Source organism: Rhinatrema bivittatum, chromosome 16, assembly GCF_901001135.1.
Source record: "Rhinatrema bivittatum chromosome 16, aRhiBiv1.1, whole genome shotgun sequence".
NCBI lineage: Eukaryota > Metazoa > Chordata > Amphibia > Gymnophiona > Rhinatrematidae > Rhinatrema > Rhinatrema bivittatum.
In genome coordinates, this window is record NC_042630.1 from 28,033,981 (window position 1) to 28,050,268 (window position 16,288).

Genomic DNA, 16,288 nt, shown 5'->3' on the forward strand with positions numbered 1-16,288 from the left:
TTCCAAATATTGCCTTCTCTCCCTCCCCCCCCCCCACCTCTCGCATCCACAAGCGGATTCAGTCCCCTCTATGACCCAGGACCTTCTCTTGCCCCCTACGTGCCACCCCAGACCCTGGCAGAGGGGCAGCGTTTTAATAGACTGCAGTAGCGGATCAGGACGTCTCAACCCAAGGGTGACAGCTGCTCTGGCTTTTCCTTTTGTAACCCACAACCAACACATACCAGGAACCATGGGGGAAAAAAAAAACCAAACCCAAAAAAGACAAGAACTTTTCTAGAACAGATGGCACCTGAGTCCACAAACTCTAGCCCTTGACCGTCTCCAAGCCAAGAACGAGTCAGAGCCACTGAGAGGAATGGGAAGGAGAAGGGAAGCAGGGACTTGCAGCCAGGCGAGTAAATGCAGCAGCCTGACTCCCCGGATGCAAGGAATACTTTCTCTGGCCCTGCAGCACACGACCCGTAGGAAGCCGAGCCGGCACAAGCAGATCCAGTGTCGGGCTCCAAGCAGCCGTCATTCTTGCCCCAGCATAGGTCGCTGCTGCAGGCTGGACCGCCCAGTGGCGACAGGGCAGGCCTGGAGCCATGTGCGCAGGCCTTTCTGTTATCCTCTGCAATGTGGCACTGACCTGCCAGAATCATTCCTGTGTCAGGGCTCCCCCTGGTGCACGAAAGCCAGAAACCTCTGACAGGTCCCGTGCCGGCTGTGGACACGGACCCTGCGACCTCTTGGGTGATGCATTACTTAAAAAACTGCTCCTGCTTCTGAGACTGCAGCCTCGCACCTCCAAATCTGAGCCCCCCCCATCTTCCCTGAAGGGGAAGGCTCCCTGTGTGCGGACTGACAGGGTGTGGATCGCTACTGCCAGGTTTTGCACCCTTCCCCTCTCCCCAGCACAGTAGGAAGGAGGAGAGAGAGAGAGGGGGTGAAAGCACAGAGGTTAATTCCTGAAGACAGGACAGAATAACACACCAGAAAGAGAGGAGCAGGTTTAGGCAACTTTAATCTCTTACAGCAGCATCTGAAATGTAGACAAAACAAGCACTGAAGGCAAATTCTGTTGCTCCTGCTTGGATGATCTCGGAGATACTGAAATAAGTGTGGTCTTCAGAGAGCAATGCGCATTACAATGAGATCTCCCCCCCCCTGCTGCGGTTTCATTGTGGTCCTAGCGAGGTGCGACACGGCCTCAGCCCAGCAGCCCTGGCTCTCCTCCTTCCACCCTCCCCGGCGGTTCACATGTCTCCCTCTTCACAGACCCAGGAGGAGGCTGGGCCCCGGCGTTTCCCCTTCTCCACTGCCTAGCTACCACCGTCACGGGCGCTTCCACAGATAAGTCTGGATGGAGTTTGCAGGAGACGTGGTCTGCATCTGCCCGACCTCAGGGTCAGAGATCACAAAGGTCACGTTGTCTGGTGTCCTGGTGCAAGGAGGAACAAGAGAGGATGGTAGGGAAATTGAAAGGCAAAAGGGAACAAAGGGAGAGCCGAGAACATAAAATCTCTTCACTGGAAGGAGAGGTGAACTGAGCCCTGCAAAAACCCCCACACTCTCCCCAAGCAGCTTTACGTCACCCAAAGCAGACACAGGCCCCCAAGCCGCTCACCTGTTCAAGATCACCAAGGCTGCCACCCCGTCTGGACGCAGGAAGGCTACAGACTCCAGTCTGGTCTCCTCGCTGGCCTCCAGTCCAACACGCTGAGAGCCCTCCACGATAAACTTGCTGCTCAGACACAGAGGAAAAGGGGGGGGAAGGAAGGATTAGTAGTGGAGGAGCAGCTCCCCAGAGAGTAAAGCGGGCACATGCAGTCCACTGGCAGGAAGCAGCCCCTTCCTCACCTGAAGTGTCCCATGTGGTAAAACATGGGCTGCTTGTAGAACCGGTCCTGGCCCGGATCCACGATGATGGGACTGTCCACGAAGTTCTCCACCCAGTTGGGCCCTCCCTTCATATTCAGGGCTAGATTCCAGTCGGTCCAGCCCGTGACGTACTGGTTCAGATCCTGCAGCCAGAAAAGGTGGGGATGGGGGGGAGGAGGCAGGGGTATCATCTTGTCCAGCACTACACGCACTGTAATATGTAACTGTAAAAGTTCACACGTATATTTCCACATGCAACTGTGTGTGCAGAGAGAGAGAGAGAGAGGATGAAATTAATTAGGATGGAAACACAATCCATCGGCGCTAACGTGTCAGGGGCAGTTTACCTGAATGATACTGTGACTGTACCGGGTGCCCCTGTCCCAGCAGCCCAGGCGGACGCCTTTCTCCCAGGGCGCGACACCCGTGCAGGCTTCTGTGGCAAAGAGGTAGTAATCCGGGTAAAGGCGGTGAGTGGTCCCCAGGGTCACGTCAGAGGGGGCAAAGGAGTCGAAATACCAGTGCACGCCGATGCCGTGGATGTGGCGGGCAGCGCGCAGGTCGCTCAGCACCTGAGGAGAGCCAGAGGGTTCTGCGTCAGCAGTAAAGCTTAGCAAGCTGCGGTCCTGTACTGTCTGCAGAGACGTCAGATTGGGCTGCTCCCCAAGCACCGAACCACTACCCACATCTTTACCTTAACCTGCACATAAGAAATACCCCCGCAGGGAGAGTATCTGTATGTTTCATTGCTTCTGTAAAAGCTTCTGATTCTTACTGGCACTGTGGCCTCAACCGTACACTACTGCAAACTGGAACTGGGGGAGAAGTCTTTGTACCTGTTCATAACACGTGGGTTTTGCATCCCTGTCAGCAGATGGAGGCAGAGAACAAAACCTTTTCAGGCACTGCTACACGTCCGAGAGTGCCACCTGCGGTCCCTCAGTATTTCTCTGTCTCCAGCAGATGGTAGAGGTGCAAAGCTGCAGTCTGGAGTTTAAAAATCAAAAAAGGAACAAAGTGAGAAGGAAAGAGCTTGGAGTGCTCCCTGAGGTGTTAGGTGCCTTCATGGACCATCCCTCGGGTAGAACAGGGCAAGTGGGGGGATGGAGATCCCTGATCTGACTCGACCCTCGTTTTCCAGAGGGAGGGTGAACAGGGGTCCTGGTTCCCTCACTCCCTCTGAGGCCTTCTCACCCTCAGTCGACAGCCAGAAGCAGGGAAGTATATCTTTCTTTTAAATTGGCTTCTTTGGTTGCCGTTTCTTTAATAATTAAAAAAAAAAGGAAGCAGAGTTAGAGGACCAGGGCTGATTGGGCATCGATATTTGAACGGCAAGACCAGAAGGGTGCGAGTGAGAAGGCACGGACACGGCTCGGCAGCACCAGAGGTCCGGGACAGTGCCAGCAAGAGTAACTCAGCGATTGTGGCGCTCGGGAGGTTATTTTCAACACCGACCGCGACAAGCATGGCGCCTCCTGCTGAGCCCAGGAAAGTGTGTTGGGCCTGCGGATTGAGGCGATCGCGCCTCAGAGGGGCCTCGCCGTGCCCCGGCTGGGGAATGAACCTCCGAAGAGCTGACAGGAAGCAATCGCTGCGCATGCTGTTCAGGACTCGGTCAGGAGGCCCCGGTGAGGTCAGGAGGGGCGGCCATGTGGCAGGAGACAGACAGTTTAGGGACTTCCCTCCCCTGCATTCTCCAGTGGATCAACGCTCGGTGGAGGACTGGGAAGGGGCAGGGGAGCCAGATGAGGACGCTCTGGATAAGGGGATCCAGTGGTTCTGAGGACTTTTCCACAGATTGTGTCCTGCTATTCCATAAGGCCTATCTGGCAAAGAGGAAATCAGCGAGTAAGCGTTTGTCCACCCAGGAGTCCCAGCTCTCTGCTAAGAGGCCTAGAGTAGCTATGCAGGCAAGGTCAGGGGGACTTCTTTGGTTCCTGGGATTAGGGTGAAGACCTTCAGAAGGTGAAGGTCTACAGGAGAGTCCGCGAGGTGATCCGGGCCTTGATCATGTGGGCGCACCAGTGGGAGTGTGCCTGATATGGAGGAGGTTCCTGTCGTGAAAGGGGACGACCCTAGGAATGTGAGATTATTCTGTAAGGAAGAACTGCGTCCTTTCATTCCCCGTGTGCTGGAGGGGCTGGGGATCAAGGTCACGTAGGAGGATTCAGACAATGAAAGGTTGCACCCTGTCCTGGATGGGCTGTGTGGGCCCTCATGGGGTCTCGAGGAAATGCCAAGGCGGACAGGTTTTTCAGCTGCAGGAGGGGAGATCAGCGCCAAAGGGATCGATTGCTCTGGTTCAATCTTGGCCGTCAGGACTTGTACTGTATGTATTTCCTGGTGGCCTCTCATAGGCTGTGAATGTCAGATAGAGCAACATCTGGGGGGGGGGGGGGGGGGGGTGGGTGATTCTCATGGCGCTGGAGTGGCAAAGTCTTTGATATGAAATCCATGTATTGATCCATCAACCATAAGGTAAAAATAAACAACTTGCAGCCAAGGCAGCTTCAGGCAAGAAGGAAGAGTGAGTCGGGGATGCAGCCTGAGCCCCTCTTCAATATCTACATAGATGATCCTCCCCACATTACTGGAGAGACCCTGAGCCCCAGAAATCAAATGCCTGCTGCATGCAGATCATTTTATCCCCCACCATGAAGGTCTACAAGAGAATCCCAGAGGCAGGCAGAGCTCCAGAGTCTCAATCGTGGATGAGACAATGATGCAGGGAAGAGGGTTTTAGGTTTGTTAGGAACTGGGGGACCTTTTGGGGAAGGGGGAGGTTCTTCCGAAGGGATGGGCCTCCACCTTAACCAGAATGGAACCAGACTGCTGGCACTAACCTTTAAAAAGGAGATAGCGCAGCTTTTAAACTAGATGATGGGAAAAAGCCAACAGTCACTCAGAAGTATCTTTGAACAGGGAAAATAGGGCATCCCAGTACAGAGGTTACAATAAATGCTAAAGTGGACCAGGTGTCTTTAAATAAAGTGCAGAAAGAGTCCAAATTATCCCTGTCAACAGATACACAGGTTGTTAATACAAACAAGAAACATACTTTGAAATGTCTGTACACAAGTTCTAGAAGTTTAAAAAATAAAATGGGAGAGTTAGAGTGTATAGCACTGGATGAAGAGGAAGATAGAACTGGCATCTCAGAGATAATCAATAGGACACTGTGCTTCCAGGGTACAAATTATATTCCAAGGATAGGATGGATCAAATTGATGGATGGGGTGGCCCTATATGTTAAAGAGAGCATTGAGTCAACAGGATAAAAGTCTGCAGGAAACAAAATGCAACATTGAATCTTTATGGATAGAAATTCCTGGTGAAAAAGGGAATAAAATGGTAGTGGGAGTGTATTACCATCCAGCTGGCCAGAAAGAACTAACAAACAATGAAATGCTAAAAGAAATTAGAAAAGCTAACAAAATCAGCAGCACAGCAATAATGGGTGATTTCAATTATTCCAATATTGACTGGGTGAATGTCTCATTCAGCACATGCTGGAGAGGTAAAGTTCCTGGATGAAATACACGACTGCGTCATGGAGCAGCTGGTACAAGAACTAACTAGGGGGAAACTATTTTAGACCCAGCCCTTAGTGGAACACAGGATTTGGTGCAAGAGGTAACAGTGTTGGAGCCACTTGGCAGTAGTGATCACAACATGATCAAATTTGACTTCATAATGCGGGAGGGCACTAAAATCTTCTGCAACAGCATTTAACTTTCAAAAAGTGACTGATAAAATGAGGAAAATGGTTAGGAAAAATCTGAAAGGAGTAACTGCAAAGGTTAAATGTTTAGCTCAAACATGGACATTATTTAAAAATACCAACTTGGAAGCCCAGAACAGATGTATTCCACGGATTAGAAAAGATGGAAGGAAGGCTAAATAACTACCAGCATGGTTAAAAGGTGAGAGAGGCTATTCTAACTAAAAGAACATCTTTCAAGAAATGAAAGAGGGATCCAAATATAAAAAAACCCCCAGAAAACAGCATAAATACTGGAAAATCAGATGCAAAGCATTGATTAAGGAAGACAGAGAATTTGAAAACAAGCTTGCCGTGAAAGCCAAAACTCATAATAAAAACTTTTTCAGGAACATTTGAGGTAAAAGCCTGAGACGGGAGTCAGTTGGGTCATTAGATGATCAAGGGGTAAAAGGAGTACTTAGGGATGACAAAGCCATAGCAGAGAGACTAAATGAATTCTTTGCTTCAGCATTCACTGAGGAAGATGTAAGAAATATACCCATGCCAGAAATGAAATTCAAAGGTGATGATTCAGAGGAACTGAAAAATTTCAGTGAACCTGAAAGATGTACTAGGGCAAATTGACAAACTAAAGAGTAACAAATCACCTGCACCAGATGGTATACATCCCAGAGTGCTGAAAGAGCTGAGAAATTGCAGTCCTGCTATTGGGAATTTGTAAACTATCATTAACATTGTCTGAAGACTGGAGGGTTGCCAGTGTAATGCCAGGTTTTAAAAAGGGATCAAGGGGTGAGCCAGGAAACTACAGACCAATGAGTCTGACATCTGTGCCAGGCAAAATGGTAGAAGCTATCATAAAGAACAAAATTGCTGAACCTGCATTGGCTGTGTGGTTTGTAAACTGTCATCCCTTTACTCTTTTGTACATCCTGTTTCTGGTAAGACTTTTTTTTTTTTTTTTTGAGAACATTAACGATATGCGATACTGCCACAGTTGTGTCCATTATCCGTTGCCCTTGTAATTTATTATATGTAGGTAAGATGGTTCAGAAAGTTAAAATCTGGAAAGCAACCCAAATGGTTTTCCAGAAAAGGCCAACAAATCCACACAAGTTCCAATCCTTGCTAAATAAAGAGGAGGTTGAGCATACTCTAGATCAGTGGTTCTCAACCTTTTCTCAGTCAGGACACAACTGACAGATGGTTCTCACAGGCGTAACACACTGTTCATTACAATATTTCCTTAATTGTTAAGAATGACACAAGGAAAAATAAGAGTATTCTCTCTGAACGTAAATTATATAATAGTAAACCTCCCTTACCAGAACAGCATCAACGTCCAGCACTCAAACAGTAACCGCCTTACCTAAGAAAAGGCAACACTGAAAATATTACACTGGGCCTTAAAACTCCAATACTTCTGTTAGGAAAACAAGCCACAGGCTGCAATAGAGCCCTATCCAGAAACTACATGCCAGCAGAATATTTTACCTCAAGTCACATGTGCAGACCCTCACCTAACAGAATAAAGAGACCAGAAACATGCAGTCAGAACCTAAACTGGAAACCGCAACAAGCCAGAGACTGTATGCAGTGCAACAAAGGAAAAATGGAAATCACCAGTCCCCATAAAATAAAGCAACAAATATAAAATCTATAGCAGTAAAGCCATTCTAATAAAAAGAACAGATTTTTTTTCAAAACAGCTGATGAATGGAATATCCAATAATTAAAAACTTATATCAAAAATTTCTAGACACCAATAAAATATTTCAGAATAGCAGACCCAAAGACCCAATAATTAAAAATAAGGATTAAAAGATGCTTTGTTCTCCATACCTGAAAATGCTCGTTTTCCAGGTGCCCTGAGATTGCTGTGAAATAGGAGGGGGTGGGTGTCTGTAAATTTCTCCTCTCTCTCAGTCACACACATGCTCTCTTTCTTACTTACACACAGGCCAATACACATGAGAACGTGTGTATGTGTGATTATTCAGTAAGGGGTAATAGCGCGTCGAAAACGCGCGTCCAACCCCCCGAAAATAATAGTGCCATCAACATGCAAATGCATGTTGATGGCCCTATTAGCTATTCCCGCCAAGCTGCACATTTTACTTTCAGAAATTAGCGCCTACCCAAAGTGGCTTCTCAATAACAGCCACGCAAACTCCCTCCACTAACATACACTGATACAGACCTTCAGATACGTGAAAGGTTTTAATGATCCATGGTAGTTAAACAAACCTTTTTTCCATTGGAAACAATTTAGTAGAACTAGGGGGTCATGATTTGAAACTCCAGGGAAGAAGACTTAGAACCAATGTCAGGAAATATTTCTTCACTGAGAGGGTGGTGGATGCCTGGAACGCCCTTCCGGAGGAAGTGGTGAAGACTAAAACTGTGAAGTATTTCAAAGAGACATGGGATAAACACTGTGGGATCCCTAAAAGGCTAGAGGATGGGAATAAATAAAAAAGCTAAACCAGCATGGAGCAGCAGTTACTACCCTCAAGAGAAACATGGGTGTAACCCGCACGGAGCGGCAGTCACCACCCTCAAGAGAAACATGGGGGTAACCCGCACGGAGCGGCAGTCACCACCCTCAAGAGAAACATGGGGGTAACCCGCACGGAGCGGCAGTCACCACCCTCAAGAGAAACATGGGGGTAACCCGCACGGAGCGGCAGTCACCACCCTCAAGAGAAACATGGGGGTAACCCGCCCGGAGCGGCAGTCACCACCCTCAAGAGAAACATGGGGGTAACCCGCCCGGAGCGGCAGTCACCACCCTCAAGAGAAACATGGGGGTAACCCGCCCGGAGCGGCAGTCACCACCCTTAAGAGAAACATGGGGGTAACCCGCCCGGAGCGGCAGTTACCACCCTTAAGAGAAACATGGGGGTAACCCGCACGGAGCGGCAGTTACCACCCTTAAGAGAAACATGGGGGTAACCCGCACGGAGCGGTAGTTACCACCCTTAACAGAAACATGGGGGTAACCTGCATGGAACGGCAGTTACTACCTTGGGAAGCTTGCTGGGCAGACGGTCTTTTTCTGCCGTCATTACTATGTTACTATGTTATGTAACAGGCACCATGTGATGAAGCACAGAACCCTGCAAAAATCAATCTGCAAAAAGCCGCAGAGCGGCAGAGCTAATTGCTTCAAGTCTGGCTGAAAATGTCACCAGCTCCACCAAAGGCCTGTCACTTGTACAGTCCTGACCCCTCCTGAGCGCCCTCGACCTGCCCTTTCCTGAACAGTTAACTTACCGCACTAACTGCCAAAGCTAGCTGGTTAAACCTTGCGAAAACCTACCCATTAGCATCTACGCGCTCTGCCAAAACAGCATTAACTCCCGGACTCAAAAACAGTAAAATCTCTACCTAGGAACAGGCAGCAATGCAAGTATTACACCAGGCACAGAACAGCAGTACTCCTCCCTGACACAGGCACTACAACGAGGTCACCCACGGAAAACATGGGCAGGCGCACGCCTAATAAAGCAAGGCCTGCAAGCTAGGAAGAGGAATAAAAGCCCCAGAAGTCAGACTCTGGAGCAGGAAAAGCAGAAATGCACGTCCTCCCGCGCTGTGCAAAATACAAAGGGATCCCAGGCGCACATTTCCCAGAAGCTGAGAGAGAAAATCAAAGACTTTCCCTACAGGGGAAACCACACACACACCCAGCATAATCCCGGGGAAAAGAGAAGAAACGGCAGCAAAATCTGTTATACCCTGCTGGAAACGTGGCAGTACGGACCAGAACCCAGAATTCTGTATTTTGTAATCCTGTCGTCCTTTTATCACTTTGAGGGCAATTTTGAAAAGCAAGATAAAAGGGCACCTGCCTAGAAGTACATTGAGGTGTGTGGGTATAGGTTGGAGGAGGAGAAGTGGGGTGTGCGGACAGCATTTTGTGTGCGATCCTGCAGGCATGGGAGCAGCTTGAAGCCATGGCAACACACGGGAGACAGAGAGAGAGAGAGATTACATCCAAGAAATTCATGGCAAGAGAGCTCCAGAGAGGAGGCGGCATTCTAGACTTGCATAGCCGCTAAAAATTCAGTGTGCTAGCATCTGGATAACTGCAAGGGGATTCCTGTATAAAACAACATCCCCCATCCAAAACAGGTAAGCGAATCCCCTTTCAAAGGCACAGACGCTTCCTGAACTCACGACTTTGGCCCAGTACGGGAGCAGCAGGCGTTGGTCGTCGAGGATGAGCAGTTGCACGTGGCTGTGCTGGCTGCTTTCTAGAGCCGGGCCAAGGTCTAAGGCGATGAAGTCTCTCTGGTGCTCAGCCGTGAAGCCCAGGCACTGGAATGGGTACTTGCTTAGCATCCCGGCACTTGGCTCGTTCTGCGCAGTCACGGCCCAGAACGTCAAGTTGTATCTCGCATATTCATCCAAAAATCTGTAGAAAGGATGATTGTGAATTATTAATCCCACCAACCAGATCCTCCATCTCCTGACCCCTGGGACTAGCTGCTGTTATAGATATTCACATCCAAGACCCAACCCATGAGTATCTAGACCTGCCTTTCCCCAGTGCTCTGCTCCTGACATGGCTTAGTTGTTGACTTGGGTACGTTCTAGGTGGCTTTTGAATGTCCAAGAATAACCAAGTCATTCATTTCAAGGCAAAGACCAGACTTGGCAGGTTCCTAGGCAAGACACAACCCACAGCATTCCCCACTGGACTTTATGCATAGTTGAAAACCACTCCTTCGCTCACTTATCCAGAAGCAGCCAAAGACCATGAAAAACCTGGCTGATTTGGCCAGCACTTTCCATCAGCTGTTGATCGGGTTAACCACCTGAGGGCGATTTCTGACCTCTGCGGGTGCCCCTTCTTTCCCAGCTCCATCTCACCTGACAAAGTAATTGGCCCAGGCCTTGTGGTACTTGTCACCGGGCTCCCCTTTCAAGGTGCCTTTGCCGATCGGGGATTCATTAGTCTTTAGCCAGGATGGTGAGGTCCAAGGGCTGGCAAATAGAAATATGGGCTTCTTGGTCATTGCCATTGCTCTTTGGATGATGGGGATCTGAAAAGAAAGACAAGCAGGCAGCAGTAGAGATGAAGTAGCCCGTAGGCCTTTCCCCTAGGAGAGTCCCTAATGGCGCAGTTGGTTTGTGACACTTGGTGCTTCGAATGGTATTGAAGAGGGGAATGGTTGGTAGGTGGAGTCGTCGTCAGATACCCTCACAATGAAGGGGAGATGTTAGCAGGTCCTATTATACAAAACACTAACGTTATGTGTTGGAAACTCTCCCCCACCCCAAACAGGGACCTCGATATTTTGGTTCTTCACCCATGACAACTGGCACTTACTTTCAGCCTGGTGTCCTCCATCTGTAGACTGAAATTCTTCAGCTCAAAGTCACCTGGAGTGTCATCGTATGTGTAAGCATGTGTGGAGAAATCGCAGCTGGCCATGGGAACTCGGAGCACATTGTACTCGATGCCTGCATGAAAGAACGAAGCGACGATGAAATAAGACTCAAGGGGCACTGAGGGAGCGCAGGTCCACATACTCCAGGAACGGGGCTGGCGATCACTTTTTAGGGGTGAAGGGCTAGAACTTGAGGCAGGGAATGAATTGCATGACCTCCAGAGGTTCCTTCCAGTCTTATGTGTCTGTGGTTCTGTGACTTCCTGAGATCCCATTCATCCTTACCTATGACTTTACATGTCCTCCCGAGGTCACTTCCAGCTCCATCTTTCTTTGTCCCTAAATGTCCTCCCGAGGTCCCTTCCAGCTCCATCTATGTCCCTAAGTGAACTACCGAGGTCCCTTCCAGCCCCATCTTTATATGTCCCTAAGTGTCCTCCCGAGGTCCCTTCCAGCTCCATCTATGTCCCTAAGTGTCCTCCCGAGGTCCCTTCCAGCTCCATCTTTCTATGTCCCTAAGTGTCCTCCCGAGGTCCCTTCCAGCCCCATCTTTCTATGTCCCTACGTGTCCTCCCGAGGTCCCTTCCAGCTCCATCTTTCTATGTCCCTACGTGTCCTCCCGAGGTCCCTTCCAGCTCCATCTTTCTATGTCCCTACGTGTCCTCCCGAGGTCCCTTCCAGCTCCATCTTTCTATGTCCCTAAGTGTCCTCCCGAGGTCCCTTCCAGCCCCATCTTTCTATGTCCCTAAGTGTCCTCCCGAGGTCCCTTCCAGCCCCATCTTTCTATGTCCCTACGTGTCCTCCCGAGGTCCCTTCCAGCTCCATCTTTCTATGTCCCTAAGTGTCCTCCCGAGGTCCCTTCCAGCTCCATCTTTCTATGTCCCTAAGTGTCCTCCCGAGGTCCCTTCCAGCCCCATCTTTCTATGTCCCTAAGTGTCCTCCCGAGGTCCCTTCCAGCTCCATCTTTCTATGTCCCTAAGTGTCCTCCCGAGGTCCCTTCCAGCTCCATCTTTCTATGTCCCTAAGTGTCCTCCCGAGGTCCCTTCCAGCTCCATCTTTCTATGTCCCTAAGTGTCCTCCCGAGGTCCCTTCCAGCCCCATCTTTCTATGTCCCTAAGTGTCCTCCCGAGGTCCCTTCCAGCTCCATCTTTCTATGTCCCTAAGTGTCCTCCCGAGGTCCCTTCCAGCTCCATCTTTCTATGTCCCTAAGTGTCCTCCCGAGGTCCCTTCCAGCTCCATCTTTCTATGTCCCTAAGTGTCCTCCCGAGGTCCCTTCCAGCTCCATCTTTCTATGTCCCTAAGTGTCCTCCCGAGGTCCCTTCCAGCTCCATCTTTCTATGTCCCTAAGTGTCCTCCCGAGGTCCCTTCCAGCCCCATCTTTCTATGTCCCTAAGTGTCCTCCCGAGGTCCCTTCCAGCTCCATCTTTCTATGTCCCTAAGTGTCCTCCCGAGGTCCCTTCCAGCCCCATCTTTCTATGTCCCTAAGTGTCCTCCCGAGGTCCCTTCCAGCCCCATCTTTCTATGTCCCTAAGTGTCCTCCCGAGGTCCCTGCCTGCCCCATCTTTCTATGTCCCTAAGTGTCCTCCCGAGGTCCCTTCCAGCCCCATCTTTCTATGTCCCTAAGTGTCCTCCCGAGGTCCCTTCCAGCCCCATCTTTCTATGTCCCTAAGTGTCCTCCCGAGGTCCCTTCCAGCCCCATCTTTCTATGTCCCTAAGTGTCCTCCCGAGGTCCCTTCCAGCTCCATCTTTCTATGTCCCTAAGTGTCCTCCCGAGGGTCCCTTCCAGCCCCATCTTTCTATGTCCCTAAGTGTCCTCCCGAGGTCCCTTCCAGCCCCATCTTTCTCTGTCCCTAAGTGTCCTCCCGAGGTCCCTTCCAGCCCCATCTTTCTATGTCCCTAAGTGTCCTCCCGAGGTCCCTTCCAGCCCCATCTTTCTATGTCCCTAAGTGTCCTCCCGAGGTCCCTTCCAGCTCCATCTTTCTATGTCCCTAAGTGTCCTCCCGAGGTCCCTTCCAGCTCCATCTTTCTATGTCCCTAAGTGTCCTCCCGAGGTCCCTTCCAGCTCCATCTTTCTATGTCCCTAAGTGTCCTCCCGAGGTCCCTTCCAGCCCCATCTTTCTATGTCCCTAAGTGTCCTCCCGAGGTCCCTTCCAGCTCCATCTTTCTATGTCCCTAAGTGTCCTCCCGAGGTCCCTTCCAGCTCCATCTTTCTATGTCCCTAAGTGTCCTCCCGAGGTCCCTTCCAGCTCCATCTTTCTATGTCCCTAAGTGTCCTCCCGAGGTCCCTTCCAGCTCCATCTTTCTATGTCCCTAAGTGTCCTCCCGAGGTCCCTTCCAGCTCCATCTTTCTATGTCCCTAAGTGTCCTCCCGAGGTCCCTTCCAGCTCCATCTTTCTATGTCCCTAAGTGTCCTCCCGAGGTCCCTTCCAGCCCCATCTTTCTATGTCCCTAAGTGTCCTCCCGAGGTCCCTTCCAGCCCCATCTTTCTATGTCCCTAAGTGTCCTCCCGAGGTCCCTTCCAGCTCCATCTTTCTATGTCCCTAAGTGAACTACCGAAGTCCCTTTCAGCCCATTCTTTCTATGTCTCTAGGTGATGCTCCGAGGCCCCTGCCTGCCAATTCTTTTTATGTCTCTAGGTGATGCTCTGAGGCCTCTCCCTGCCAATTCTTTCTATGTCTCTAGGTGATGCTCTGAGGCCTCTCCCTGCCCATTCTTTCTGTGTCTCTAGGTGATGCTCTGAGGCCTCTCCCTGCCAATTCTTTCTATGTCTCTAGGTGATGCTCTGAGGCCTCTCCCTGCCCATTCTTTCTGTGTCTCTAGGTGATGCTCTGAGGCCTCTCCCTGCCCATTCTTTCTATGTCTCTAGGTGATGCTCTGAGGCCTCTCCCTGCTCATTCTTTCTATGTCTCTAGGTGATGCTCCAAGGCCCCTCCCTGCCCATTCTTTCTATGTCTCTAGGTGATGCTCCAAGGCCCCTCCCTGCCCATTCTTTCTAGGGTTCTAACTTCCAATCCAGGCTCAACAGTATTTTCAGTGCTATGCTTGACAGAGCCCAACTAATGATTGCTTAGTGAGATGAGAACCCAAAGGGGCACCAGCAGACTCCAGCTCACCCTTCTCTGAGAAGTAGGACTTGAGCAGGTGCTGTTGGGTGTCTGTGGACAGTGCCAGGATGTTCAATGCTGCCGCATCAGTCACTGCCCCGCCGAACCCCTTCATCCTCTGATACTTCTTTGCTGTGTTTAGTTTCAGCATGAGCCCTACAAGGAAGGCACATGTTCTAGGGATCAGCAAGAGACTCTCATCAGTACAGTCAAAGAAATCGCCAAAGCAGAGCCCCATGCAGTGCAGTGCAGTGCATGCTCAGCACAGGAAACGTATATGTATGCACACTCCTCCAGTAGCAGACCTCTGCTGATGTAGCTTACCTCTGATAACACGTGCTTATCCCCAATAGCACATGCGTGGCGGCCCATGCCGACTTGATAGCATGTGCTGACAGCCGCTATCTATACCTGAGGATGTGTGGTTCCTCTGGATTGTCCCTTCGCTGCTCTCCAACCGGCTCCCAGCCTGGCTGCTCTCATACATGCTGTAATTGCCCAGGCTGGGAATGATGAGCAGGTCCAGGGTGTCACAGTAAGTGGCGTTGCATACACAAACCACAGAGCTGTGCCCGAAGTTTAACGGGACACACGGGCGCCCACCTTGAGAGGAAGAGAAGACGGACAGGGAAGAATCACCACCATGCTCTCGGAGCAGCTAAATCAGGATCCCACTCCTGACACCACAAGAGAAAAAAAAAAAACCTGCTACTCACCCATGGCTGAGCACATTATGCAGATAACTGCCATCAAGCCTAAGATCCTAGCGTGCCATGGCCCCATGGTGCATTCCCTCTTTTTCCCCAGCTTTTTACAGAAGTCTGGTCTGGAGCACTCACCACGGAGGACAGAGCTGAGCAGAGTAGAGCTGGGGAGGTCTTTTCTGGAAGATATGGAGTAAGTGGGAGAATGGAGAGTGTGTGGGGAGGAGGATTATCAGTTGGATGAATTACATCAGATCAGGGCTACAGTGAAAGCTCTCATTCCTTTGCTGAAGCTTAAAGCAAACCAGCAGGTGTAGTCTGCTCTACAGTTGAGCTGGGTACGTTAAGTCTCCCATTGGGAAACTCTTTCAGGTTTTACTTTACATTTAATTAGAATTATCCTTTTCTATAACCTGGAAAGGTGCAGCTAAGGTGGGCCCTCTCATCCTATCCTATCCTGGGGACTCCATAGCCAGTTGGGTTTTAAGGATACTTCATACTGAAAGTGCAGGAGATGAATGTTCATATACTAGGTTTTCAGTGTCTGCTCATTTATCTCCTACGCATTCATTGCGGTTGTCCACAACAGGCTATAGTGTCACCAGGACAAATTTAGAAAGCCCTCAGCTAAGGCCTTCTGACTTATCTGGGTGAGGCTGACAGCAAAACCTAGAACGGCTCAAATCAGTGTGCAAAGGTTGTCCCTGCTAGCATGCAAAGGTTAAAAATCTTCCAGCAGCTTGCAGCGATGTCCTCCCTGTCCCCAGACCTTCTCACCTATGTGCACGAGGATCCCAAGTAACCTCGTGCACGCACGAGTCACGACTGGCCCAATCAGAAGCCAGTGTGCGCATAAAGTCATCTGTGCCACACGCACAAAGCTTGACAGTGCACGGAGAGGGCAATAAGGTGTAACCACCTCCGGCCTCCACGGTGCCACCTAAAGAATTTGGTGTATAGAAGAAAACCAGCCCGGAAGCTGGTCAGAGATGACACCTGGGGATTTTACAGATTTCAATCACAAAGTCAACGAGATTTCCCTCCCACTCTTTGAGCCAAAGTCACCTGCTCACTCTGCATTTTACCAGCCTCCCCTGGTATTTTCAGTCCCTGCACTCTCTGCATTTACCAATCTCCCCTGGTATTTTCAGTCCCTGCATTTTGCTGGAGTCTCCTCTGCTATTTTCAGGCTCCTCTATAGTTTGTTGGAGTCTCTCCTGATATTTTCAGCCTTTGCACTCTATATTTTGCTGGAGTCGGCACAGGTATTTTCAGCCCCTGCACTCTGCATTTTCAGCTCCAGTACTCGTTGCATTTTGCTGGAGTCTCCTCCGGTATTTTCAGCCCCTTCATTTCCTGCTCCTGTAACACTCACCAACACTGGCAGCCCTCGGGGAGAAGTGGTCACAGGACCCAGACTTCTGATCATCAGCTGACTCTCACCCGGAAGCAGTGGAGGGCGAGGCCAAGATGACGTCAGGGGAGGGTCATCCT

The 16,288-nt window shown here is 50.2% G+C and overlaps 1 protein-coding gene across 3 annotated transcripts; it reads right to left on the reverse strand.

Annotated features, from left to right (window-relative positions):
• Positions 1 to 989: 989 nt before the first annotated feature.
• GBA (glucosylceramidase beta) lies at positions 990 to 16,284 on the reverse strand. Of its 3 annotated transcripts, none has more exons than XM_029579457.1 (11): positions 16,170 to 16,284; positions 14,807 to 14,973; positions 14,502 to 14,693; positions 14,100 to 14,246; positions 10,926 to 11,059; positions 10,466 to 10,638; positions 9,770 to 10,007; positions 2,211 to 2,435; positions 1,843 to 2,006; positions 1,610 to 1,726; positions 990 to 1,423 (listed from the first exon to the last, which is right to left on the reverse strand). In XM_029579457.1, the coding sequence occupies exons 2-11, from the start codon at positions 14,871 to 14,873 to the stop codon at positions 1,318 to 1,320; spliced, it is 1,563 nt and encodes a 520-aa protein (XP_029435317.1). In that variant the 5' UTR covers positions 14,874 to 14,973; positions 16,170 to 16,284; the 3' UTR covers positions 990 to 1,317. The 3 variants fall into 3 exon arrangements, with proteins under 3 accessions (XP_029435317.1, XP_029435318.1, XP_029435319.1); XM_029579458.1 differs by lacking the exon at positions 16,170 to 16,284 and adding an exon at positions 15,924 to 16,144; XM_029579459.1 differs by lacking the exons at positions 14,807 to 14,973; positions 16,170 to 16,284 and having other exon boundaries at positions 14,415 to 14,556.
• Between the last annotated feature and the right edge of the window lie 4 nt (positions 16,285 to 16,288).

Bases quoted from the DNA above. Each gene is read 5' to 3' on its own strand.
- GBA (XM_029579457.1), bottom strand. From the start codon at position 14,873: ATGGGGCCATGGCACGCTAGGATCTTAGGCTTGATGGCAGTTATCTGC. The intron at 14,694-14,806 runs GTGAGTAGCAGG...CTTCCTCTCAAG, and splicing joins CATAATGTGCTCAGCCATGG to GTGGGCGCCCGTGTGTCCCG. The intron at 2,007-2,210 runs GTAAACTGCCCC...TTCTGGCTGCAG, and splicing joins ACAGTCACAGTATCATTCAG to GATCTGAACCAGTACGTCAC.